The sequence below is a fragment of the Hippopotamus amphibius genome, unplaced genomic scaffold (genome assembly GCF_030028045.1).
Source record: "Hippopotamus amphibius kiboko isolate mHipAmp2 unplaced genomic scaffold, mHipAmp2.hap2 H_1, whole genome shotgun sequence".
NCBI classification, from domain to species: Eukaryota; Metazoa; Chordata; class Mammalia; order Artiodactyla; family Hippopotamidae; genus Hippopotamus; species Hippopotamus amphibius.
In genome coordinates, this window is record NW_026648280.1 from 623,345 (window position 1) to 649,992 (window position 26,648).

The 26,648-nt window shown below is 44.4% G+C and overlaps 1 protein-coding gene across 2 annotated transcripts; it reads right to left on the reverse strand.

Moving 5' to 3' along the window:
* Positions 1-1,265: 1,265 nt before the first annotated feature.
* Positions 1,266-26,306, reverse strand: ZFP28 (ZFP28 zinc finger protein). 2 transcript variants are annotated; one of them, XM_057719559.1, is made up of 9 exons: positions 25,848-25,862; positions 25,365-25,456; positions 25,231-25,284; positions 17,881-18,007; positions 17,591-17,686; positions 8,514-8,677; positions 7,673-7,766; positions 7,253-7,348; positions 1,266-3,886 (listed from the first exon to the last, which is right to left on the reverse strand). In XM_057719559.1, exons 4-9 carry the CDS (start codon positions 17,912-17,914, stop codon positions 2,181-2,183), a joined length of 2,190 nt encoding a protein of 729 aa, XP_057575542.1. In that variant the 5' UTR covers positions 17,915-18,007; positions 25,231-25,284; positions 25,365-25,456; positions 25,848-25,862; the 3' UTR covers positions 1,266-2,180. The 2 variants fall into 2 exon arrangements, with proteins under 2 accessions (XP_057575542.1, XP_057575541.1); XM_057719558.1 differs by lacking the exon at positions 25,231-25,284 and having other exon boundaries at positions 25,848-26,306.
* Between the last annotated feature and the right edge of the window lie 342 nt (positions 26,307-26,648).

Below are 26,648 nucleotides of genomic sequence, written 5' to 3' on the forward strand. Positions count from 1 at the left end.
AAACCTGCATGTTTATTCCAGCGGGATGAAACTCCTGGATCTAGACTTACTGTTTGAAAAGGAATGCACGTTTTATAACGTGGACGGGTCAGCCCAAGCGGGAGAAGACAGACCTGCACTGGTCATGGTGAATGGCCTCCTGTTCTCCCACACTGGTAACTGGCACAGGATAGTAGCCACAGCTTAGATTTCAAACCATCTGAGCGTCAAGAAGATTCGTTTTAAGTCTGTAACTTTCTGAGCAATGAGGTTAAGAACCTAAGAAGTTTCCTTCATTCAGATTCCTCAACTGTGACATACCTGTTGGTGTACACTGCCTGGTTCCCCAACTGCTTTGTATACGTCGTAGCACTTTGTTCTTAAATGACACATTTTTTTCATATGCATTGTGTGTATTTTCTGCAGGTGGTTTCTTCCATGTTTTTGGCACCTTTCACCGTGCTGAAGTTTAAATCCTTGTACAGGTCAGCTTACCCTCTTCATGTCTTCCAGGGCTCCACGTCCTACTCAGTAAAGCCTTCCTCCCTTCTCTGTTTGCCTCTAACATATTATTTCATAATTACAGCCGCTAAGTACAACTGTATTATATTTCTCTGTAAGTTCTAGGTATGCTCCTCTTTTTGGAGAATGGATAACCAATTGTTAAAACATCATTTCCCCAATAATGAAACACTAGTCTTTTTATATACTAAAACAGTTTTTCAACAATTTTTTTTTCTGGCTGCGCCAAACAGCATGTGAGATCTTAGTCCCCCCACCAGGGATGGAACCCACGCCCCCTGCAGTGGAAGCATAGAGTCCTAACCACTGGACTGCCAGGGAAGTCCCACCAAAACATTTTTTAAAGTCCTGCTATGTTTGACAAATCATCCTTCCTTGTGTTGTTTTCAACTAAAACTGTCAGAGCAAACATACCCTCCTGGGACTCTGCTATGAGTGACAATTTACAAACATTTTAACAGTATTACTTCATCTAGAAAAGTGTTTCTCTTTTTATTGATATTTCCTAATGTTCAATAGTTTAATAACATCCTTTCACCTCTATTCATAAATTGCTTTATAGTTTTTCTTATTTCTGATGGGAGAGTATTATCCTCATAGAAATAATTAGAACCTTTTGTGTATTTTTCTCTGTACTGGAGCAAGTCGGCAAGCCTTCTTTGCACAAGGAGAGACGGTAAATATTTGAGGTTTTGCAGGCAATGGTGTTTCTTTGCAGCTACTCAGCTCTGCTTGGTAGAGTGAAAGCAGCCCTAGGCAGTATGTAAACAAACGAGCATGGCTGTGAGCCAATAAGACTTTATTTACGGACAATGAAATCTAAATTTCATATAATTTCATGTTGTCGTAAATTATTATTCTTTTCACTTGTTCCTCCATTAAAATATTTTTTAAAAATCAGATCATGGTTGTACAACGACAGTCAGTGAGACTCTGGCAGTGAATCACAGCCCAGATTACTTTGCCTCAAAGTTAGCGGTTCCTTGAAAGTTTAATGGAATTCATGCATAAGCCCAGGTGACCGTAAATGATCAAATCTTGCCAGACTTTCTAATTCTTGAGTAACATGTCAGAAGTTTAAACTCAATGCATATAAACCTTGTCTTTTCCTCTGATCATTTCAGTTCTTTTCTTCCAGGTGGCCTGCTCATCCACGTTCTCTACACAGTTTCTAAGACTGTCATAATTTTCTCACCAACAAGGCCACAGCACCTTACACTTTATGCAGGTAAATGAAAAGCTACAATACTAACTCAACATTATGGAACGAAATTTTAAACCAACAGAGGCAAAGCCTCACTGACTATCCTGAAACGCCTGTTCCTGATCTAATAAAACCCGGCTCCTCTCGGCTTCAGTCTATGCGTCATTTTCGGTCAGAGTTGCCTATGGTAACTTTTCAATGTCCAAAAATAATGTTTTTAAAGAGCTAACACTACTGAACGCTTAATGTGGACCAGCCACTGTGCTACAGAAGTCTTATGCGTTAACCACTTTGAAGGGTCTCAACAGAAGTGTTTACATGAAAAGTAAATAATGAGTTCCATTTTCACTTAAAAATCATCCTAACTGCAACGTGAAGAACAAACTTGGACAGGACAAAAACAGAACAGTACAGAAAGAACAGAGAGAGTTTGTAAACTGCTAGAGTAGTCTATCTGAACAATGACGTCTTGGGACTACAGTGATGGGAGTGAGGGTGGATTCCAGAGAAACTTGGGTAACAGATCCACAGGACTTGACGTGGGAGGTAAAGAGGGGCGTGCGGATGACTCTCCAGTGTGGATTCTCTGATGTGCAAAGTGCGTGCTCTGCCTGAAGACTTTTCTGCTTCTCTTGTGGTTATGGGGTCTCTCTCCCGTGTGCACCCGTTTGTGCTGATTGAGGTGTCCGATTTGGATGAAGGTTTTCCTGCATTCCTTGCATTCATACGGTTTCTTTCCAGAATGAATCCTCTGATGGACGCTAAGGGACTGCCGATGACTGAAAGCTTTGCCGCATGCGGTACACTCATAAGGTTTCTCCCCAGTGTGACTTCTGCGGTGACAGATGAGGGATGATTTTGTCTTGAATGCCTTCCCACATTCTATACATTCATAGGGCCGCTGGCCAGTGTGAAGCCTCTGGTGCTGAGTGCAGGAGGAGTTGTCGCCAAAGGCCTTCCCACATTCCACGCACTTATAGGGTTTCTCTCCAGTGTGAACTCTCTGGTGTTGAATAAGGTGTGTAGTCTGGCTGAAGGCCTTCCCACACTCCTTACACTCATAGGGTTTCTCTCCCGTGTGAGTTTTCTGATGCTGTGCCAGGTGAGCCTTCTGGGTGAAAGCTTTGCTGCAAACCTTACACGCATAGGGCTTCTCTCCAGTATGAATTCTCTGATGGGTGGCCAGCTGTGAACTGATGCTGAAGGACTTACCGCACTCTCCACATTCGAAGGGTTTCTCTCCAGTATGAATCCTCAGGTGACTAGCAAGGTGTATGTTCTGCCTAAAGGCCTTCCCACATTCCTTACATTTAAAAGGCTTCTCTCCAGAATGCACCCTTTGGTGCTGAGTGAGTGAGGCATGATGGCTGAAGGCTTTTCTACACACGTCACATTCGTATGGTTTCTCTCCAGTGTGAATCCTTTGGTGCACAGTCAGGGATGAGCCATACCTAAAGGATTTGTCACACACATCACATTTGTAGGGCTTTTCTCCAGTATGAATTCTCCGGTGCTGATTGAGTCCGATGTGATCACTGAAGGCTTTCCCACAGTCGATGCAGTCAAAGGGTTTCTCCCCAGTGTGATAATACCTCCAGTGACGGATGAGGGATGTGTTCTGTATGAAGGCTTTCCCACATTCCACACACTCATAGGGCTTCTTGCCCGTGTGACACCTCTGATGGCGGGCAAAGGACGAGCCGTCGCTGAAGGCCTTTCCACATTCCTTACACTTATAGGGCTTCTCCCCAGTGTGAATTCTCTGATGGACGGTGAGGGATGAGCTCTGGGTGAAGGTTTTCTTACATTCGTTACATTTGAAAAGTTTTTTCCCTGCATAGATTCCTGCATGTTTTATTACCACTGAATGCGGGGGGAAAGTTTTCTTAACAGAATCACGGCAGTGAACTCTCTCTTCTGCAACGTCCAAGTGGAACCATCTTCCAGATCTGTTATACGGACACTCTCTTTCCGTAGAGAGGATTTTCTTGTGAGTGACTGCCTCCTGCCCGAATTGCGTCTCCTGACCCGCCAGCTTCCTCTCAAACAGACCCTGGGAATCCCAGTTTCCTCTGAGGGTGGAACACTCCAGGTGAGTGTCTGAAGTTCTGTCCGTTACCACTTCAGCAAATGAATCCTGCTTTGGAAATAACTCCTGGGTCTCATGTATAGACTGCTGGCCTAAAAGATATCAAAAAAATAAATAAAAAACAAACACTTCCTTTATCACAGGCTGGGAAAAAAGGGATCTACTAAAAGGAAAGCTGTAAAGAAACTTACTAATTGGTGAATTAAACCCTAATTTTAAACCACATAAACCATGCACCTCTAAAACCTGTGGAACGTGCAGTCTACAATGTATGTAAGACGATCCCAGAATGCACTGACAGGAATGGGGTGGGGGAGGTGAAGAGAAAAAATGCTAAATACATGCAGCATCGGTTATGTGTTAGGAGCGTAAGGAGTCTGAAAAATGTTCTGCAATCTCATCACCTAAAATACAGTCTGTGACACTCATTCCCTTCACCCTCACTCACCCCTGGCTATGCAGCTTCAATGCCAGGGCTGTCATTGTGTCACAAATGTTGCTCCAAGAAGCATGCCAAACACAAAATCAGTGTATTCTACAACATTCATTAGGAGGCCTGAAAGCCCAGTCACTCCACTGTAACCAGAAGTGGTGTTTTAGCCAACAGTACCTTATTTACTAATTTCAACAGAACCTATGCTGCCAACTAATGGTTGAAGCTCAGCAGTTACATAAAAATCATTTTTATATGGACCTGCTTGCTTCCACAAGCCTGACAAAATCCTCACTTCTTCTCTGGCCATTACTGGAGAGGGTGTTGCAATGTAATTTCTGACTCTGGAGAAACTGTTTTTAAATTTGTGCAAGTAGCATCATATCACATAAACAAGCAGAGGTGAAAGTGGTGTTGGGCAGAGAGATGATGCGGAGAGTCAGATGGTAGGAAAAAGATGATCTTAAAAAAGGGAAAATAAAGTATTTTTTAAAATGACATCTAAACACTGAAAGCTTTCCTTCTTGGGTCAGTGACAAGACAAAGATGCCTGGAAAGTTCCAGCCAGAGCAATTAGGAACAGAAATAAAAGGCATCCAAATCAGAAAGGAAAAAATAAAACTGTATTTGCAGATGATAGGATCCCATATATAGAAAACCCTAAAGAATCCACAAGCGAAGTATTAGAGCTAATACATCAATTCCTCAAAACTGCAGAATACAAGATCAACACGCAAAACTCAACTCTATTTCCATATACTAGGAACGAACAATCTGAAAAGGAAATTAGGCAGATAATTCCATGAAAAATAGCATTGAAAGAATAAATTACAGAGGAATAAAGTTGTACCTAAAAAGGTATAAGACTGTACACTGAAAACTACAAAAGATTGCTTAATAAAATTAAGAAGACCTAGATAAATGGAAAGACATCCTGTGTTCATGGACAGGAAGACTTGATGATGTGTTCATGGAAAGAAACAAGGAAGAATTAAATAAGCAACAGAAACAAAACCAAACAAATCTGTTGTGTGGGTGTAATAATACAACCATTAACAGAAAGAAAAAAACATGAGTGAAACAAGTCAAAGTTAAAGCTTCTATAAATGAAGATACCATACAACCTAAAATACTGGGTAGCGAGAACCACCACGTGCAACCTTTCAAGCCACAGGAAGCTGGGGAAAAGAATATCACATTTACAAAACACGATTTACATTCATGCTACATAAAGGCAAGGAAATATGACCCAGCAGAATGCGGGCACCATTAACAGAATATAAACCCTAAATGGATGTAAACACATGTACTCCCAACACCACAAGTAGTCTACAAAATAAAAATTCAACAAAACTTGGAATTTTCACCCAACAGCTTGGAAAATATTTAAAAAACCTGTAATACTCACTATTGGTGAAGATGTCTGGAAACAGGTATTCTCATACACTGTTTACCAATGGTATTAGAACATGATATTATGTCCACAAAACTTAAAAAACATGCATCCTTTATTCATGCAAAGAGATATGAACAAACTGGACCACTGTTTATTACAGCTAAAAACTGGAAAAGACCTAAATGTTCAAATGTCCTCAACAGTAAATTAACTAAATAAATTATGGTATTTCCACATAACACTAGATGACCACTTAAAAAATGAAGTTTCTGTCTAGTTTCTAAGGATAGAGAGAGAAGGAGACATCATAAAAGCAGTAATATATTAGACCATATAAAACTTTTTTAAATTTTATGCATCACAATTTTAAAAACTCTAATTAAAACAAAAACTCTTACTACCATATGTGAAAAATAGTTTGAGACAATACATTAAAAAATTAATGTTTATATAAAAAAAATCACTAGGACTGTTAGGAAAACATTTAAGGCACAAGTAGAGAAATGGATATAAATGAGGGACATTTTACAAAAGGATAAAGAGAATAACAGAAAGTTGGGAAAGTATTCAACTTCATTTTCATAATAAAAAAATCATCTTAGGCTAGAACCTTTCACCAAATAATAAGCAAAACATGTTCACCAAACCACCCAATGCTGTGATGATGCAATTAGACCCCTACATCTAGTCATCTGGTCACTGCTACAGTCACCAGAACAGAAAACTCTCAGAGCCCAGCAGACATTCATTTCCAGGGATACACCAATCCCCCAAATCTTCAGTCTTCAACAACATAAAGGTGCCTATGGTAAGGATATTTTCAACACAAAGGAATGTGAAGTAATCTATGTGAAAACATCAGCATGCAGGCCGGAACGCACACTCTATTTCTACCACATGAAACACACACGTGTTTATCAGGGCTTGAAGGGCCTATGTTGCCTTGTTAACATATTATGATGCCAGGTCATGATTTTCTATTCTTTTCCCAGACAGGTGACAGGATTACATGTTCTAAAAACCATTATTTTCTAAAGAGGTTTCTATCCTTCCTCGTGTATCCGCGGGGAACCCTCTCCTCTGCCTCTGTAAGGCTGTGTTGGGAACTTCACGAGCTCTGATCCATGCAGGTCATCCATGCACGTGTGTCACCCCCTCCATGACAGTAACTGTTTGATGGCTGAGGACAGAGGCATAAATTCCCTCTTTCCCCAACTGCCTGCCAGGGCCAAGCACAGCAGCCCCCTCCTTCAATCTGTGGTTCTTTCAGGAATTGATGCAGCATGAAGTGAGTGGCCATTTGACCATGGAGATTAGACCTTTAGACCTTTGGAAGACAGCTCCAGAGAACCTCGGGGTCAGGAAGAGATCACTTAAGGAACCAAGTGGCAGATCCATGTCTGAGCAGCCAAGAACAGGGGCAGTGCTACAGGGAGGAGCTACCATCCAACAGAAGGGGGAGGGGGAGGGAAGAGTGTAACTTTGAAAGCCCGGATCTCAGTCTTCCTTCCAGACCTGAAGAAGGACGTGCTGAGTTTTTCTCCGTAGGGTAGAGAGGACTCGGCCTCTCTGGTGAGAGCCACACTCTGACCTGAAGTGGTGTCTCCACCCCAGGCCTCCCGTGCTTACCTGGGGACGGGCCTCTCGCCAGCTCTCCCTTCACCATCCAGGGCTCCTTCCCGAGGTCCAGCAAAGAGACCAGGCCTGGCTCAGACACACGGCGTCCTGCACATAGGAAAAGACAGGGTTCGGTCACACCCCTGGCATTCTTAAATGGACAACTGGTTCCCTGGCTTTGAAAGAAGATTGTTTTACTACAGGAAGAGCCAGGAAGAAAAGTGAAGAGAGCCTGAACGGCACTGAAGATGGAGCTTCAAGGATGACAAGGATGCTACTTTCACCTCCACAGACGTCACACTCTTAGGAATCCAACCCAACGCTTCAGGAGATACCTCTCCCCTCCCCCATCACCCTTCCAAGCACAGTTCAAAACTAAGGAATGAAAACGGAGGCTCCTGAAGATCGGGTTTGGGAGAGGAATGTCCTTACCTACTGCCCTGAGGTCATGGTCCTCCCACACCACGTTCTTACAGAGACCTTTCCTGGCTGGTTCTGGCTGCTGGTTTGTGATGGCCACCAAGCCCTGAAATGGTACAAACACATTTCTTCATTAAGCCATGCTCTGAACCCACAATGGCTCTGGGGTGGGCTGTGTCCACGCTCTGTGGGAGGCGCTCTGCACCACGAATTCTCGCTAGGTTGAGTGATCCCGTCACATGATGACTGAGCTAGTTATGTGGGGTATGTTTGGGGGCAAAAAGAAAGAAAAACAGTGGAAAGTGGTTCTGCCGTGGAGAATCCGCTGTTTTGCGGAGGAGAATGAACGCACACACAGTATGGATTTTCTACAGCTCGCTGGAGGCTTCCTGACATTCAACACAGTTTGTTCACTTAAGTCTGCAGAGCGTTTTTTTTCTCATATGAAATCTCTGATGGAAAGGAAGGGTTGAGATTCTGCTCAAAGTTTTCTCACATTCATTACATGTTGAACACTTCTGATTTAAACAGATTTGTTTACAACCCAATGTTCCTGCCTTGCGTGTATCAAGACTGCAGGTACCCTTTCTTCTGGGGGGACACTGTCTACAAGCAGCCCAGGGTTCAAACGGAAGCTCCTTCCACACTTAGTGTGGACAAGATCCCTGTCCTAAGAAGGGTTTCTTTGTGAAGGATACTGGGTCTTCTGCCCACCGTGTCTGACTGAACAAGGAAGCTACTGGGAATCACTGCCATTGCCTCTCGTGAAGGGCCTACTGGAAATCTCGCAAATGCTAACTCCTGCATGTTATCTGTAAACGTGTGTCACCCCTCCGTTCACATCCTGACTCACCGGCTGCCTCTCAAACAGAGCATCGTAACACCGGTCTTCCCCGAGGATGGAGCGCTGCGGGCTGCCGTTTGTGAGCCTCTCCATCAGCACCTCCTGGGGTGACTTTTCTTCACAGAAGTTCTTCTTTGAAGATAACTCCTTGGTCTTTGGCAAAGCATCTGAGTCTAAAAGATATTTTTAAGAAGGTATCTCTTTGATTACATATTAGTATAAGAAATCTTTCAAAATGTAATCAGATGGAAAAAGATCCTCAAAAAAAGCATACTGTTTCGAAAGCTGTTTTATACAACCAGCTGGCCTTCCATTCCCAAATCTGTGTGGCTTTAACCCTAAAGGACACAATGTGAGTTTTTGCACCTAAGTGTTGAGCAAGCAGTGTACATTATGGTTTTGGCAGGAGATTGGAAAAAGAGATCGAAGTGCAGGGGATGAGAGAGCTTAACATGGTCGAAACAGATAGAGTGGCAGAGGCTACAGGAGGAGATGCTACATGATCCTCATCTCAGCACTACTAAGGAAGTCTCGCTTGGACTCTTTCTCCACCTTATGTAGCAGAAATTTCTTCTCTAGCTCTTTTTTTAAAAATAATGTCTCCTTTTCATTACAATGATATCTAAACAACATTCAGATCCTGGTTTTAAGTGTAAGTCTTCAAAATCAATTCAAGTCTCAGCAAGAGAGGAAGAATCAACAAACAGCTGTGTCTCAGAAAACTAGCTCAGAGAATGTGATCTAGTACAAGGATAAAAAGAAAACTTTCCCCCAAAACACCATTGCAGTTCTCCTGGGCCACATGATGACCTGTGTGAGTCGTCGCACCCTGTAACTGTCCTGTCGATACAAACTTTTCCTCCGAAGTATGGTTTAAATAAAGAGGTCTTATAAGACTCAATTCTTTAGAAACACGGTAGTCACTTCCTATCATAGGAACCTCCAAAAGACATCTGCAATTCTTATTCCTTGTCTTACTCAATTAACTTGCTGTCCCAGAAGTAACACTGTGGTTGAAATCTCTGTCCTCCCAAGTGGTATAAATGTCACCACAACATCTGCAAGAACATTCCATCCAATCAGAATCACTGCCCTTTCCTTCTCAGAGCCAATCGCCCACCTGCGTGCAGCCTGTCTGCATGGGGAAGTCCACCTGGACCCCAGACCCATCATGGCCCAACACAAGTCCTCTGTTGACCCACCGACCTTTCTTCTCGTTTTCCCATTTCTGCTCAAGGCTCTACTGTCGTGCCTTGTTTCCCTGGCTTGAAACCAGGAACGACTTTTTTATTCCTCTTAAATCCCTATTTACACTTATCACACACAGGACAGCACTTTCTACCGCACTTATGTGTACAGAAATGTTTTACTGCCCCTATGGAATGGTCAGTTCTCTAATGGCTTGGGCTCACCTTCCCAACCAGCACCTGGTGGGCTCACTCCAAGCTGACACACAGTAAAGATCAGTTAAAAAAAGTCTGTAAATGAAAATCATTTCAGCAAAGAGAAATAAGATAGTAAAAAATGCATGAGAAGGGAAAAAAGATGGCGGTGAAGTAGAAGGACGTGGAATGCATCCCTCTCCACAGATGCATTGGGAATGCACCGAAGGATGAAATAATTCCCACAGAGAACCAGCTGAACACCAGCAGATGACCTCGGACACCAGAAAGGACCGCAAGGAGCCCGACATAACCGGTAGGGAGGCATCTACGACGGCTCAAAGAGGGTGAAACGGCAGAGCTGTGGCAGATGGGAGGGAGTGAGAAACATACGGAGGGTCTGCACCACAGCTCCGCATTCCCGGACTGAGACGGCGATTCACAACTGAACAGAGGGTCCGGGAGTGGGAGCGTGGGAACCGGAGAGCCGGTCCAGGGTGAGAAACATTGTTGCCAGTAAGGTGATGGACAGAGAGGACGGGGGGGAAGAGGTCCGCACGAGGAGTGCCTGCCGCTGAGAGCTGCCCGGCCATGATGGCGGCTGGATGCTGCAGGCTCGCGGACGGGGGGAGGAGCTGCAGGCGTAGCCTCTGTCTCTCTCTTTCGGCACCTCTGCAACAGGCAGTGGAGAGACACCCTGTGGGCCACTTAAGGTGCTCAGGGATAACAAGTACCCTCAGGCACTTGGGCGGGGCTAGATTAAAACCCCTTGGAACGCCTGTAGCAGGGAGGTTGCCGAGAGAAAAAAAAAACAAAAAAACCCGAGAGAGGCTCAACTCTGAGACTTTCTGTTTACACCTGAGCCACCGGCATCCCTCTGCAACAGGCACCTCCAAGCCCGACTGAGACAACAGTGTGCCACTGCTCACTCACTCCCTGGTAAAGGAGCCGCTATTGTACCCTCTCCCTCCCCACACACCAATGCTTACAGACCAACAATAAAGGAAGCTCTGCTGGTCATAGAATAATGAAAAAAAACCTAAGGCGAGTAGAAGGACACTTACAGCTGAGACTCTGTAGAAACAGAAATATTAGTATCAATCCTATTGAACTGGTCCATTCTGGGATCAGTTCTGGTTTTTTTTTTCTTTTTTTCTTTTTCCTTTATTAATTATGATCTTAGTCCTAAGGGATCTACAAGTTTTATAACAATTTTTTTAATGCTATTTTTTATTCTATTTTTATTTTTTTGCCTTTTTATATACTTCTATTTCTAGCTAAGTTTTTGGTAGTACGGACAATATATCTCTCATACTTTCCTTTCATCCCTATCTTTTATACATTTCTATTCCTTTCTTTTTATTTCCATATTTCCAAACACACTACGCTCTTCTGTTCCCCTTTCTTCCATCCATTCTTAGTTTATTTTATCTTAACATACTTATAAGCAACACTATTGATCTGCTCAGACTCCTTGCTCTATTCTCCAGATGATGCACCGCCTTGGTATTTAATATTAGGTTTTTGTCTTTATCTTAGTTCTTAGTACAATTGTCTAATTTCATTCTGAGAATCTCCATTCTGTCTGGTGGTACTCTAGCTCTTTTCTATATTTGATTCTAGCTTACAAAATCTCCCTGGATTTGTGTTTGTATGTGTCAGGTGTTATTTGTTTGTTTGCTTTTGCCTCTGATTTGTTCTGTTTCAGTTGTCAATTTCTGTTGGGTTTCTCTTTGAATATCTGATAGCATACTGGGGTTCTGTCAGGTCTTTCCAGAGCCTTATGTCCTAATGGATTCAGTAATTGTGTGTCTTATACATATATGTGTTTCCTAGACTTAGTATTTGTTTAACCCAACACTTGGCCATTAGTCTGAGGCTTGGACAGTCTTCTATAAACACCTCTATTGCCAGGACAAGCAACCCCAAAAGTCTGGACAACCATGAGGAAACAAAGAAATACCATGCAGGCAAAGGAGCAGGAGAAAAACCCACAAGACCAAATAAATGAGGAGGAAATAGGAAAAATGCCTGAAAAAGAATTCAGAGTAATGATAGTAAAAATGATACAAAATCTTGATAACAAAATAGAGAAAGTACAAGAAACAGTTCATAAGAACTCAGAAAAACAAACAGCAATGGATAACAAAATAAACGAAATTAAAAATACTCTAGATGCTATAACCAGCAGAATGACTGAGGCAGAAGAACGAATAAGTGAGTTGGAAGATAGGATGGGGGAAATAAATGCCACAGAGCAGGAAAAAGAAAAAAGAATAGAAGACATTCTCAGAGACCTCAGTGATAACATTAAACGTACCAACATTCGAATTATAGGCATCCCAGAAGAAGAAGAAAAAAAGAAAGGGTCTGAGAAAATATTTGAAGAGGTCATAGTGGAAAACTTCCCCAACATGGGAAAGGAAATAATTAACCAAGTGCAAGAAGCACAGAGAGTCCCATACAGAATAAACCCAAGGAGAAATACACCAAGGCACATATTAATCAAACTAACGACAATTAAACACAAAGAAAAAATATTAAAAGCAGCAAGAGAAAAGCAACAAATAACATATAAGGGAAAACCCATCAGGATAACAGCTGACCTTTCTACAGAAACTCTGCAGGCCAGAAGGGAATGGCAGGATATACTGAAAGTCCTGAAAGAGAGAAACCTACAGCCAAGAATACTCTACCCAGCAAGAATCTCATTCAGATTTGAGGGAGAAATCAAAAGCTTTCCAGACAAGCAAAAGTTAAGAGAATGCAGCACCACCAAACCAGCCTTACAACAAGTGCTAAAGGAACTTCTCTAAGTAGGAAACACAAGAAAAGGAAAACACCTACAAATACAAACCCAAAACAATTAACAAAATGGTAACTGGAACACACATGTCAATAATCACTTTAAATGTAAATGGATTAAATGCTCCAACCAAAAGACACAGACTGGCTGAATGGATACAAAAACAAGACCCTTCTATATGCTGCCTACAAGAAACCCACTTCAGACCAAGGGATACATATAGACTGAAAGTAAAGGGATGGAAAAAGATATTCCATGCAAATGGAAGTCAAAAGAAAGCTGGAGTAGCAATACTCATATCAGACAAATTAGACTTGAAAATAAAGACTATTAAGAGACAAGGAAGGACATTACATAATGATCAAGGGATCCATTCAAGAAGAACATATCACAATGGTAAATATCTATGCCCCCAACATAGGAGCACCTCAATACATAAGGCAAATGCTAACAGCTATAAAAGGGGACATCGACAGTAACACAATAATAGTGGGAGACTTGAACACCCCACTTACATCAATGGACAGATCGTCCAAAAAGAAAATAAATAAAGACACACAAGCTTTAAATGACACATTAGACCATCTCGACTTAATTGATATTTATAGGACATTCCATCCAAAAACGACAGACTACACTTTCTTCTCAAGTGCACACGGAACATTTTCCAGGATAGATCACATCTAGGGTCACAAATCAAACCTCAGCAAATTCAAGAAAACTGAAATCATATCAAGCATCTTCTCAGACCACAACGCCATGAGACTAGATATCAATTACAGGAAAAAAACTGCAAAAAATACAAACACATGGAGGCTAAACAATTCACTATTAAACAACCAAGAAATCACTAAAGAAATCAAAGAGGAAATCAAAAATTATCTAGAAACAAACGATAATGAAAACACAACAACCCAAAACCTATGGGATGCAGCAAAAGCAGTTCTAAGAGGGAAGTTTACAGCAATACAGTCCTACCTTAAGAAACAAGAAAATGATCGAATAAACAACCTAACCTTACACCTAAAACAATTAGAAAAAGAAGAGCAAAGAAACCCCAAAGTGAGCAGAAGGAAAGAAACCATTAAGATCGGAGCAGAAATAAATGAAAAAGAAAGGAAGGAAGCCATAGCAAAAATTCATAAAACTAAAAGTTGGTTCTTTGAGAAGATTAACAAAATTGATAAACCATTAGCCAGACTCATCAAGAAAAAAAGGGAAAAGATGCAAATCAACAGAATTAGAAATGAAAAAGGAGAAGTAACAACGGACACCTCAGAAATACAAAAGATCATGAGAGACTACTACAAACAACTATATGCCAACAAATTGGATAACCTGGAAGAAATGGATAAATTCTTAGAAAAATACAATCTTCCAAGACTGAACCAGGAAGAAATAGAAACTATGAACAGACCAATCACAAGTATGGAAATTGAGGCTGTGATTAAAAATCTCCCAACACACAAAAGCCCAGGACCAGATGGATTCACGGGTGAATTCTATCAAACATTTAGAGAAGAGCTAACACCTATCCTTCTCAAACTCTTCCAAAATATTGCAGAAGGCGGAACACTCCCAAACTCATTCTACGAGGCCACCATCACCCTGATACCAAAACCAGGCAAAGATGTCACAAAAAAAGAAAATTACAGACCAATATCACTGATGAATATAGATGCAAAAATCCTCAACAAAATACTAGCTAACAGAATCCAACAGCACATTAAAAAAATCATAGGGACTTCCTAGGTGGCACAGTGGCTGAGAATCCACCTGCCAATGCAGGGGACATGGGTTTGATCCCTGCTCCGGGAAGATCCCACATGCTGAGGAGCATCTAAGCCTGTGCGCCACAACTATTGAGCCTGTGTCCCGCAACTACTGAAGCCCATGTGCCTAGAGCCTGTGCTCCACAAGAAGAGAAGCCACAGCAATGAGAAGCCCATGCACCACAATGCAGAGTAGCCCCCGCTTGCCGCAACTAGAGAAAGCCTGTGTGGGAAACACAGCCTGCAAGGAAAACCCAACACAGCCAATGAATGAATGAATACATAAATAAATAAATAAATATTAAAAAAATAAATCATACACCATGTTCAAGTGGGGTTTATCCCTGGGATGCAAGGATTCTTCAATATACGCAAATCAATCAACGTGATACATCATATCAACAAATTGAAGGATAAAAACCATATGATCATCTCAATAGATGCAGAAAAAGCTTTTGACAAAGTTCAACATCCATTTATTATAAGAGCTCTCCAGAAAATGGGCATAGAAGGAAATTACCTCAAAATAATAAAAGCCATATATGAGAAACCACAACCCAATATCGTCCTCAATGGGGAAAAACTGAAAGAATTCCCTCTAAGAACAGGAACAAGACAAGGGTGTCCACTCTCACCATTATTATTCAACATAGTTTTGGAAGTTTTAGCCACAGCAATCAGAGAAGAAAAAGAAATAAAAGGAATACAAATTGGAAAAGAAGAAGTAAAATTGTCACTCTCTGCAGATGACATGATATTATATATAGAAAACCCTAAAGACTCTACCAGAAAACTGCTAGCCCTAATTGATGAGTTTAGTAAAGTAGCAGGATACAAAATTAATGCACAGAAATCTCTTGCATTCCTATACACTAACAATGGAAGAGCAGAAAGAGAAATTAAGGAAACTCTCCCATTCACCACTGCAACAAAGAGAATAAAATACCTAGGAATAAACCTGCCTAAGGAGGCAAAAGATGTGTATGCAGAAAACTTCAAGACATTGATGAGAGAAATCAAAGATGACACAAACAGATGGAGGGACATACCATGTTCCTGGATTGGAAGAATCAACATGGTGAAAATGACTGTACTACCCAAAGCAATGTACAGATTCAATGCAATCCGGAGCAAATGACCAATGGCATTTTTCACAGAACTAGAGCAAGAAATCTTATGATTTGTATGGAACCACAAAAGACCCCGAATAGCCAAAGCAATCTTGAGAAGGAAAAATGGAGTTGGTGGAATCAGACTTCCTGACTTCAAACTATACTACAAGGCCATAGTGATCAAGACAGTATGGTACTGGCACAAAAATAGAAAGGAAGATCAATGCAATAGAATAGAGAACTCAGAAGTAAGCCCAAACACATATGGGCACCTTATCTTTGACAAAGGAGGCACGAATATACAATGGAAAAAATAAAGCCTCTTCAATAAGTGGTGCTGGGAAAATTGCACAGCTACATGTAAAAGAATGAAATTAGAACACTTCCTAACACCATACACAAAAATAAACTCAAGATGGATTAAAGACCTACATGGAAGGCCAGACACTATAAAACTCCTAGAGGAAAACATAGGCAGGACACTCTATGACATCCATCAAAGCAAGATCCTTTCGGACCCACCTCCTAGAATCATGGAAATAAAATCAAGAATAAACAAATGGGACCTCATGAAACTTAAAAGCTTTTGCACAGCAAAAGAAACCATAAACAAGACTAGAAGGCAACCCTCAGAATGGGAAAAAATAGTTGCCTTGAAACAATGGACAAAGGATTAACCTCCAAAATATACAAGCAGCTCCTGCAGCTTAATACTAAAAAAGCAAATAACCCAATCCGCAAATGGGCGGAAGACCTAAATAGACATTTCTCCAAAGAAGACATACAGATGGCCAACAAACACATGAAAAGATGCTCAACATCACTCATCATCAGAGAAAGGCAAGTCAAAGCCACAATGAGGTATCACCTCACACCAGTCAGAATGGCCATCATCACAAAATCTGGAAACAACAAATGTTGGAGAGGGTGTGGAGAAAAGGGAACTCTCCTGCACTGTTGGTGGGAATGTAAGTTGGTACAGCCACTATGGAAAACAGTTTGGAGGTTCCTTCAAAAACTACAAATAGAACTACCAAATGATCCAGTAATCCCACTCCTGGGCATATACCCAAAGAAAACCATAATCCCAAAAGAAACATGTACCATAATGTTTATTGCAGCACTATTTACAATAGCCAGGACATGGAAGCAACCTAAATGCCCATCAACAAATGAATGGATACAGAAGATGTGGCATATATATACAATGGAATATTACTCAGCTATAAAAAGGGATGAGATGGAGCTGTATGTAATGAGGTGGATAGAACTAGAGTCTGTCATACAGAGTGAAGTAAGTCAGAAAGAGAAAGACAAATATTGTATGCTAACTCACATATACGGAATCTAAAAATGGTACTGATGAACTCAGTGACGAGACAAGAACAAGGACGCAGATGAAGAGAATGGACTGGAGAACTCGAGGTTTGGGGGGGGCGGGGGGTGAAGGGGAAGCTGAGACGAAGCGAGAGAGCAGCACAAACACATATATACTACCAACTGTAAAATAGATAGTCAGTGGGAAGTTGTTGTATAACAAAGGGAGTTCAACACAAGGATGGAAGATGCCTTAGAGGACTGGGACAGGGAGGGTGGGAGGGACTCGAGGGAGGGTGGGGGGGAGTCAAGGGAGGGAGGGAATACGGGGATATGTGTATAAAAACAGATGATTGAACTTGGTGTACCCCCCCAAAAAATAATAAATTAAAAAAAAATGCATGAGAATCAGCTGTAGATTTTAAACAGACAGAGATGACTGTAAATCTGAATGAGAAAGGGTCGCAGAGGGAGGTGCTAGGAAACATGAGATCCAGGGAGAAGACAGTTACCTGTGGGGGGAGGGGAGCAGAGGCGGAGAAAAGAACGAGATCGGGAGAAGGAAAACTTGCAAAGCCTGGGCCTCGATCTTTCCTCCAGGCCACAGGCTCAGAAGGGTCTGCTGATGACCCCAGGTATCTGAGGGCACGGCCCTGTGACTGCCACAGCCTCACGCCACCTGGTCTCCTGTGCTTACCTGGGCACCGGCCTCGTGTAAACTCTCTCTTCAAGGCCCAGGGCTCCTTCCTCTGCTCCAATGAGGAGATCATATCGGGCTTAGAAACACAAAGTCCTAGGCAGGTAAGAAGAAACACACGTGGTCATGCTGCCGGTCTGTCCCTGGCCTGAAGGACAAGGGGTGCGGCGGGGCGAGGTGATGAGGAGGGGGGTGCAGCAGGGTGAGGTGATGAGGAAGGAGGGGTACGGCAGGGCGAGGTGATGGGGGGGTGCAGCAGGGCAAGGTTATTGAGGGGGAGGGACCCTCACCCAGAGAGGCCAGGCTCCTGTAGTTCTCCAGCATCACACTCCTGTACAGACTCCTCTGAGCAGAGTCCAGCCACGCCCACTCTTCTGGGCAGAACTCCACAGCCACATCCCCAAATGTCACCAAGCTCTGAAATGACAGAATCATGTTCTTGCTCGGCCAGTGCTTGTGCCCCCAGACGCCCAGATGTGACTGTAGTTGGAAGTGGGGCCTTCAAAGAGATGATTAAAAGTTAAGTGAAGTCATACGGTTGGGCCCTCATCCAATCTGACCGGCTTTCTTCTAAAAGGAGGAAGGAACCACAGGTGGGTGAGCCCAGCAGGAGGATCACGTGAGGACACACCGAGAGGGTGGCCGTCTGCAAGTCAAGGAGCGAGGCCTCGGGGGAAACCAACTCTGCCAACCCCTCGGTCTTAAACTTCTGGCCCTTAGAACAGTGAAAACTGAATGCTTGCTTATGCTGCCCAGCCTGTGGTGTGGTTAAGGCAGCTGTTGCAAACTAACATAGGGGTCTAAGAATTGCCTCCTTTTCATTTTATATAGGGGATTATACACGTGAGGAATAACATCCTGTGACCTGGAAATCCAGTTAATTATTGGACAGCTGGCCTCATTATGTCATAAATTCCAGAGAAAAGATAAAAATAGAGAGAGCGCCCCTACCCCTGGAGAACTTGCGATTCTGTGCAGGTGAAAGGAGGTACACCTGAGAGAAAAATATGACATCCATTTGAAACAGTACATAACGGCGGCTCAGCTGTTGCATGCACAAGAGGTATCAGGGCATTTTTCACCAGGGGGACAGGCACGTGTCTGCATCAGCACGAGAATGGGGAAACAGGAGAGACTGCTTTGGGAAAGCTCCCAGCGTCCTCCTCACTTCCTGCAAGAAATAATAAATCTTTTTTTCTCCCAGGAGGAAAAAAGAAAAAGAATGGAGAAATAAACCTGGAGGAGAACCTCACGTGACTAAATCCCAAACTGGGTTCTAAGGATTTCTATTTACTTTTAGGGTTCACTATGGGTTGAATGCTCATTTAAAACTAACGGAATGCTTTCTTTCTAAAATAAAGATGAATGTATAGTAAGAATGAAAAATACAATAAAGCTTTTAATTGATAAGATGCGTTTGAGAATCAAGGTGTATTGTACAACACAGGGAAAAAGGGAATACAGCCAACATTCTATAACAGCTATAAACAGAGTATAACCTTTAAAAATTGTGAATCACTGTGTTGTACACCTGTAACTTATATGATACATCAACTATATCTTGATTAACAAAAAATAAAGATGTCACCTCAGAGAAGCAGGCAAGTACCAAGGAGGCATCGCAAGCCCGTTTACAGCTGGGCCTGAGGCTCGTGCACTGCTGGTGGAACGTTATGTGGCATATTTTTATGATTTCAGTGTACAATCCTGACACATCCTAAGGTATTTCAAACATTTATTCAATTCAAACTCTGATCCCAGAATCTGTGGCTGATAGAAGGCAGATTCAAATGACTGGCAGCCTTGGGATTTCCAAAGCGTAGAAGCAAAAAAATCCAACTCCCCCGAAGGCTGAATCCAGGTCTCTGTCTTCTCACCGGCTTTGAAACCTCGGCTAGTTACTTAACCCTGTGTCTCAGTTCCCCGTGTTTAAAAGGGAAACATCAACAAAACCAACCTCACAGACTGTGACGTGGGTTAAACCAGACGGCGCTCGCACGGCGCTCAGAACATGAGGTGCCTTGTAAATGCCAAATGAACATTCCCTGTGGTGACACTGACCCAACGGCTCAACCTTTCCCTTTAAAGGCTGCCATCACTCTGCCAGAAGCAGAAGCCCACTGGAGGTCTGGTGTCTGTTGAATAACATACTATTACACGTTCTCCAACTCACACCAGCTCTGAAGACGTGTTTAAGTGAACCGTGTAAAGACGAGTCAGAGGGTTCTGTGAGCAGCATTTTGCTTTGTGTGGGGAAGGTAAAGTCTCAACGCAGGGCTCCCCTAAGTGGGAGAGGCCAAGGCCCTGTAAGCCACCCGGTACTACCTGTAGGGAAACAGCCGGGAACTGCCAAGTCAGCCCTGAGCAGAGCCCTGCTCAAGCAGAGGCCAGCTCTCAGCAGGGCCGTGAAGGCAGACAGAGGGATTTGCTGGCTGGGTGACTGGCAGGAGTGCTCACCTCGCCAGGCAGGCTCCGCTCTCGTTCTGGGACCTGTTACTGACCTGCATTTGGCACTAGCGGTTCCTTAAATGCCTTCAAGTTTTGAAAACTGCGCAAGACAGCAGTGGCAATCGAAAACCTGAACATTTCGATGCATGTGCTAAGTGAGGTAAGCCAGACACAGAAGGACAAACACTGCATGATCGATCTCATCTACATGTGGAACCTAAAACAGTCCAACTGTCAGGAACAGAGAGCAGCATGGTGGCTTCCAGGGGCCAGGGAGAGGAAACAGGGAGGTGATTGATGGTCAAAGAGTACAAATTTTCAGAATGCAGGATGCGTAAGTTCTGGAGGTCCAATGTATAGCACAGTGCCTACAGCTAACAATACTGACTGTACTCTTTTTTTCTTTTTTGGCCATGCCCCTGGGCTTGTGGGATCTTATTACCCTGACCAGGGATTGAACCCAGGCCCTCAGCAGGGAAAGCGTAGAGTTCTAACCAGTGGACCTCCAGGGAATTCCCTGCACTGTATTCTTAAAGTCGGCGAAGAGAATAGATCTTATGCTAAGCGCTTTTACTGCTAAAAAAGTAAGAATACTAAAGAGGGACGGGAGGAAACTTTGGGAGCTGATGGATAAGTTTATGCCTTGATGGTGGTGCTGGTTTCATGAGTGTATATTTATCCTCAAACTCATCAACTTGTACATATTAAAAACAAGCCGCTTTCTATGTGTCAATCTTGCCTCAATAAAGTGGTTTAAAAACAAAACATTTCAATGCAAATATGTTTTTCTGGCAAATATTTTCAATTGCATTCAAAGACATACATGCTCAGAGGCTACTTTTTCTGCCTCTTTTCTGACACAATTCTAAAAGATGGGTGTTAGGGACCTCCCTGGTGGTCCAGTGGGTGAGACTCTGTACTCCCACTGCAGGGGGCCCAGGTTCCATCCCTGGTTAGGGAACTAGATCTCATATGTTGCAACTAAGACCTGCTGCAGCATGCATGCCTAAATAAATAAGTAAATAAATAAATAAATGATAGGTTTTTTTGCAGATTCCAATCTTACAGCTCTAACTGCCTGCTCCTTGGCTGGGAAGTCTTGCACTTATTTTTTTTAGATATTAAAATAGTTTTCAGATATTCCTTGCTAAGTGAAATAAAATATATACATTATATGTAGTATGTAAATTTTAAACAAATTACAGTATCTTTTTAAGTATCTTTACAGTATCTTTATGGCATTTTTACAGTAACTTTTTAAGTCTATTGGAGCCAGAGAAAATGTTGCCTATTTTTCTGGCATTTGTTACTTCTTTGTCATTGGTAAAACTGGAATTTGGGGGCCCTTACAGAGAAGAATACAAGTTCAAATATTTTCTCATACTTGGCAACTGGGTTTTTTTGGTTTGGTTTTTCTTCTTAATAGGAAACATCCCCTTCCCCACCTCTCTAACCCCATATTCCAAAGGGACCCCACAGGAATAGTATGTGCATATCCCCTTAAGACATGTTTCCAGCTGACAGACTGCTCCTTATATACAGAATCAGTGACTTTTGTAGGTTCTTTGTCTGAATGTTTGTGTCCCCCCTAAATTCATATATTGGATCCTAACGCCCCATGTGATGGTATTTGGAGGTGGGGGCCTCTGGGAGCCCCATTCTCATGAATGGGATTAGGGTCCTTATAGATGAGGCCACAGAGACCTCCCCAGCCCCTTCTACCATGTGAGGACACAGCAAGAATTTGTAGGTCTTATTCCTGCTGCCACCACGCAGACATGTAGATTTCCAAATGGGTTTCACGGGGTCACACTACACCAGAGAGAAAACATACTGGTACGGAATCTGCACTGATATAAGAATTTGATCTGGTGCTTTACTCTCAATCATAATAAAGATAAGATAGACTTTAAAAACAAACAAAAACCAAAAAGCAATCTTATCCTTACGGAAAAATACTCTGTGTTAACATTTTACAGGAAAAAATGAGTAAACAGTATTTTATAGGAGGGACTTCTCTGGTGGTCCAGCGGTTATGACTCTGTGCTCCCAATGCAGGAGGCCTGGGTTCCATCCCTGCTTGGGGAACTAGATCCCGAATGCCACAACTAAACATCCCACACACTGCAACTAAGACCCAGCGCAGCCAAACAAATAAACAAAACAAAAAACCAACAAAAAGCCAACAAAAAAAAATACAGTTAAAAAAAAAAGTATTTTACAGGAAAAAAATGCATTAAAGAGGGTTTTATTGGTTCAATTCAATTCAGTTAATTCTTAAAGTACACAAATGAAAAGTTGGTAATAATTTTTTTTGAGGGGGCAAAGTTTATTTTTTAAAGTAAAAAAGTAAAAGCTAGAATTCTAGCTTTTGAGGCCCCATTGTTATTCCATCTACACATAATTTTTAAGATTTATTTTATTATTTTTTATTTATTTATTTATTTATTCATTCATTTATTATTGGCTGCGTTGGGTCTTTATTGCTGTGCGTGGGCTTTCTCTAGTTTTGGCAAACGGGATACTCTTCGTTGTGGTTCGAGGGATTCTCACTGCAGTGGCTTCTCTCATTGCAGAGCACAGACTCTAGGCATGCGGGCTTCAGTAGTTACAGCACATGAGCTCAGTAGTTGTGGCACACGGGCTTAGTTGCTCCAAGGCATGTGGGATCTTCCTGGACCAGGGCTTGAAAGCGTGTCCCCTGCATTGGCAGGTGGATTCTTAACCACTGCACCACCAGGGAAGCCCCTATCCACGTATAATTTTAAACTGTTTTGCTTTCATGTAAGTTCGGTAAACTTTAATGAACAAGGTAAGAAAAACTTCTGGGAATATACTCACAGAAAATAACCAGAGATAATGCACATTTTCAGGTATAAAAATTATTATTGTAATGGTATATCAAATAGTGAACATTTAAAGTTCTCCAAGAGAACGTTAAGACTACGTTCACACATTCACCCACCACAGATTTTTCTATCAGGCACTAGGGCAAAACTATCTGAACTCCCTGCCTGTGTCAAGTGTACTTTGTGGTAAGAGAATCAGACAAGAGGAAACCAGATAAATTAAAGTACATAGTATGTTGAAAAGTGCTAAGTCTTAAAAAGTAAAGCAGGGAAGAGGGATGAGAAATCTGGGTGAAACTGTAGACAGGGTGATCAGGAAAATGAGAGACAACTTCTGAGAAAGCAAGTGAGTGACAGGGAAGTGTGGTAGCACACGGCAGAGGCCCAGGGCCAGGGTCATGCGGGGCCCTGTCAGTCCCATTAAGGGTCTGGCCTGCATTCAGGGAAGCCACTGGAGCATTTGGGCAGAGAGGGAGAGAACAGACTCCTCTGGCTGCTGTGTTGGGAATCGACCAAGGGAGGCATGAGTAGAAGCAGGAGGCCACAGAACCAGAGTCAAGGGCCAACAGTAAGAAGTGAGGACCGAGGTGGTGGTGGTGGTAAGTGCGTGGTAATTGTCAGATTCTGGGTACAATGTGAAAATTGTGCTGACAGGACCAATTATGGGCAGTGAAGGCAAATGGACCAATTATGGGCAGTGAAGGCAAGAGAAGAGATAAGAATAACACCGGATTTTTTGGCCCGAGTAACTGAGAGCATGAAAGTGCACAGAGATGGAGACAACTGTGGGAGGGGCTGGTTTATGGGGGAACGCCAGGAATCCGGGTCTGGACGTGTTAGGTTTGGGTTACCTATACAACATCCACGTGGAGGAGTGGAGTTGGACACGAGGCCTGGAGACAGAGGAGAGGTTTGGGCTGGAAGGGTGGACTGGGAGAAGCCAGCGCGTGGCTGGTCTGTGCAGACAAGAACATGCTGACCTCCCGAAGGGAAGGCGTGCAGACAGAGAAGAGAGAGCCAAGCCCAGATCCCAGAGGCACAGCGACAGCTGTAGGTCAGGAGGATGAGGAAGAATCAGCAGTGAAAGCTGAGAAGTCAGGAAGGTGGGAGGCCCAGATGGGCTCTTTCAGGGGGTGGCAGTTACCTGTTTTTGTAAATAAAGTTTTACTGGAACCCCCCCCCCCCACCCCGAATCACTTACATACTGTCTGTGGCTGCTTTAGCTCTGGAAGGCAGAGGGGAGGAGCTGCAGCAGAGACCTCACAGCCTGCACAGCCTGAAATATTTACCACCTGGCCCTTTACAGTGAAAGTGAAAGCCTGCCAAGCCCTGTACTATTTCAGGTGCCAACGGTAGTCAAGTGCCAACAACAGGCAAGAAAGACGAAAAAGTGAGCACTGCCTTTGGTGACGTGGATGGAGGTCACTAGTAATCTCTGCAGCCACACTAAAGCCAGGCAACTGGAACCTGGCTCATCCATTTATGAGCTGGCCATCGCATATTTAGGAGACACAGCTGACAGAAGACAGCCTTTCATATTGCACCAAGGCTGCCCCTTCCTCTTCTGTCTGCCAAACATCTTCTCTTCCTTCAAAGCACGGGGCTCAGAAATCACCTCCCAGACTTCCTAGGTGGTGCAGTGGGTAAGAATCTGCCTGCCAATGCAGGGGACACAGGTTCGATCCTGCCCCAGGAAAATACCACATGTCGCAGAGCAACTAAGTGTGTGCACCACAACTACTGAGACTGTGTGCCACAACTACTGAAGCCCATGCACCTAGAGCCCATGCTTCGCAACAAGAGAGGCCACCACAATGAGGAGCCCGTGCACTGCAACAAAAGAGAAAGCCACAACTAGAGAAAGCCCGTGTGCAGCAACAAAGACCCAACACAGCCAATAAAATATATAAATAAATAAATACATAAATTTATTTAAAAAAAAAAAGAAAGAAAAAGAGATCACCTCCCTACCCTTCCCCAACAGGCAGCTGGGAGCCAAGAGTTCCTCCCGCCCACTCTCAAAGTACCTGGTCCTACAACTCACACTCAGAACCTTGTATGCTTCCATGACTTTCCACCCAGAGGCTGTGAGCTCCTTGGGAGCAGGGGCTTAGCCATTTGTCTCTCCAGGGGCTTCACAAAGAGAATACCAGACACACCAGATACAACACAAGGGGCTGTCTGTTTGCGCTAAGGGGTACCTTTCCCAACGGTCAGGGTCCCTCTGAGAAAAGCTGCACAGGGAGGGGCTGAATTGTTTTTTCAATGAAGAACGAACACTGAATAGGATGAACAGGAAGCAGGGAGGGAGGCCCTGGGCTGTCCCTGTAGCCCATCACTCACCAGAATGTGAGGAAATGGGAACCAGCTCTCCCGACAGCTCTCTTAGACTGAAAACTTTTAAAAGAAAATAAACATTATTAAGTCCTGAAGAGCAAGCTTGCATTTCAGAGAGAAGAGAGGAAATAACAGCTCACCTGGGATGTGGCTTGCTGTGCAATTCCTGTCCCTGCCGCCTGCTGCTTGTGCCTCCTCTCCTGGACAAGGGCCCTGTCTCTAGAAGGCAGAGCTGGGGGAAGAGAGAGAAGTAGCTGGAGGCCAGGTCTACACCACGCTCCCTTCCTGCTAAGTCCTAAACGACAGCCGTAAATGAGAAAGGGATTTCATAAGTGGAGCTTCAAAGGCTCGGGCATGAGAGGATGGGGCCAGCTGTGAAGGAGCGGCGGGGATACAGTCACTACTCTACTAGGGGCTGCCACGGCGGGGAGGGGCTGCTTCTCTCTGGGAGCCCAGCCTGGAGCCTGGACCGCTGACTGACGCTCTCGGGTTTTACTCTAATTCCCGAGCCTCTAGATGCCCCCGTCTGCCAGCTCTGGAGCCCAGGGACACCGGGCACCAGCACCTGGGCCCGGGAGCCCGCCTGCCCCAGACCCCAGACCCCAGACCCCAGACCCCCTCACCTCCACTCTCAGGCCCCGCAGCCGCCGCGCCCCGCCGGCCCCTGGGCGTGAGGCCACTCCGTGCGCGCGGCCTTCCCCGGGCAGCGAGGGCCAAGGCCACCGGGGGCCCCGCGGCCCGGCCTCGGCCCGCCCCGGGCTCTGTGCGGGGGGCGCTTCGCCGCCGCGGCGACCCCAGCCCGTGGGCCCCCGCGCCCCGCATGTCACCCCCGGGAACGCGGGCACCCAGCGGGCCCCGCCCGGCCGAGCCCGGGACCCCCCGAGCCGCCGGCAGCCGGGCCGCGCGCCGCCGCCGGAAGTGGGCGTGTCCTCCCTCCGCGCCGCCCTCTGGGAAACGGAGTCCCGGCCGGCGTCGCGGCGGCGCCGAAAGGAGCGCGGGCGGCGAGGGGAGGGCCCGTCCGGACCTGCACGGCGTCCTTCGCCTCCGCCCCAGGTCGCACCGCGCCTGCCCGGGTAGCTGTCTACACAGGAACCGGGTCTGGCCAGAAGGACAGGCCGCCCCCACGAGACGGACCCGCGCCCCATGGGCTTCTGGGAGTCGCGCCGGGCTCGGAGCGCGCAGGCGCGGTGGCAGGCCGGGGGCGGGGCCGCGGGAAAGAGCGCAGTGTCTCTGGGCGGGGCGGCCGGTGTGGTCCTGGGGCTCGCTTTTCACCCGGGCGTCACCCAGCGGAACTGGAGGATGCACGGGGTGAAGGTCGGTGCAGGGCCCAGGCAGGGTCCAGAATGTAACTGTGCTGGGGGGTGTGAGCGCTGCGTGCCTTCGTGTGTCCGGTCTGCGTACCGCCTTTGACTTCAGGTGGACCC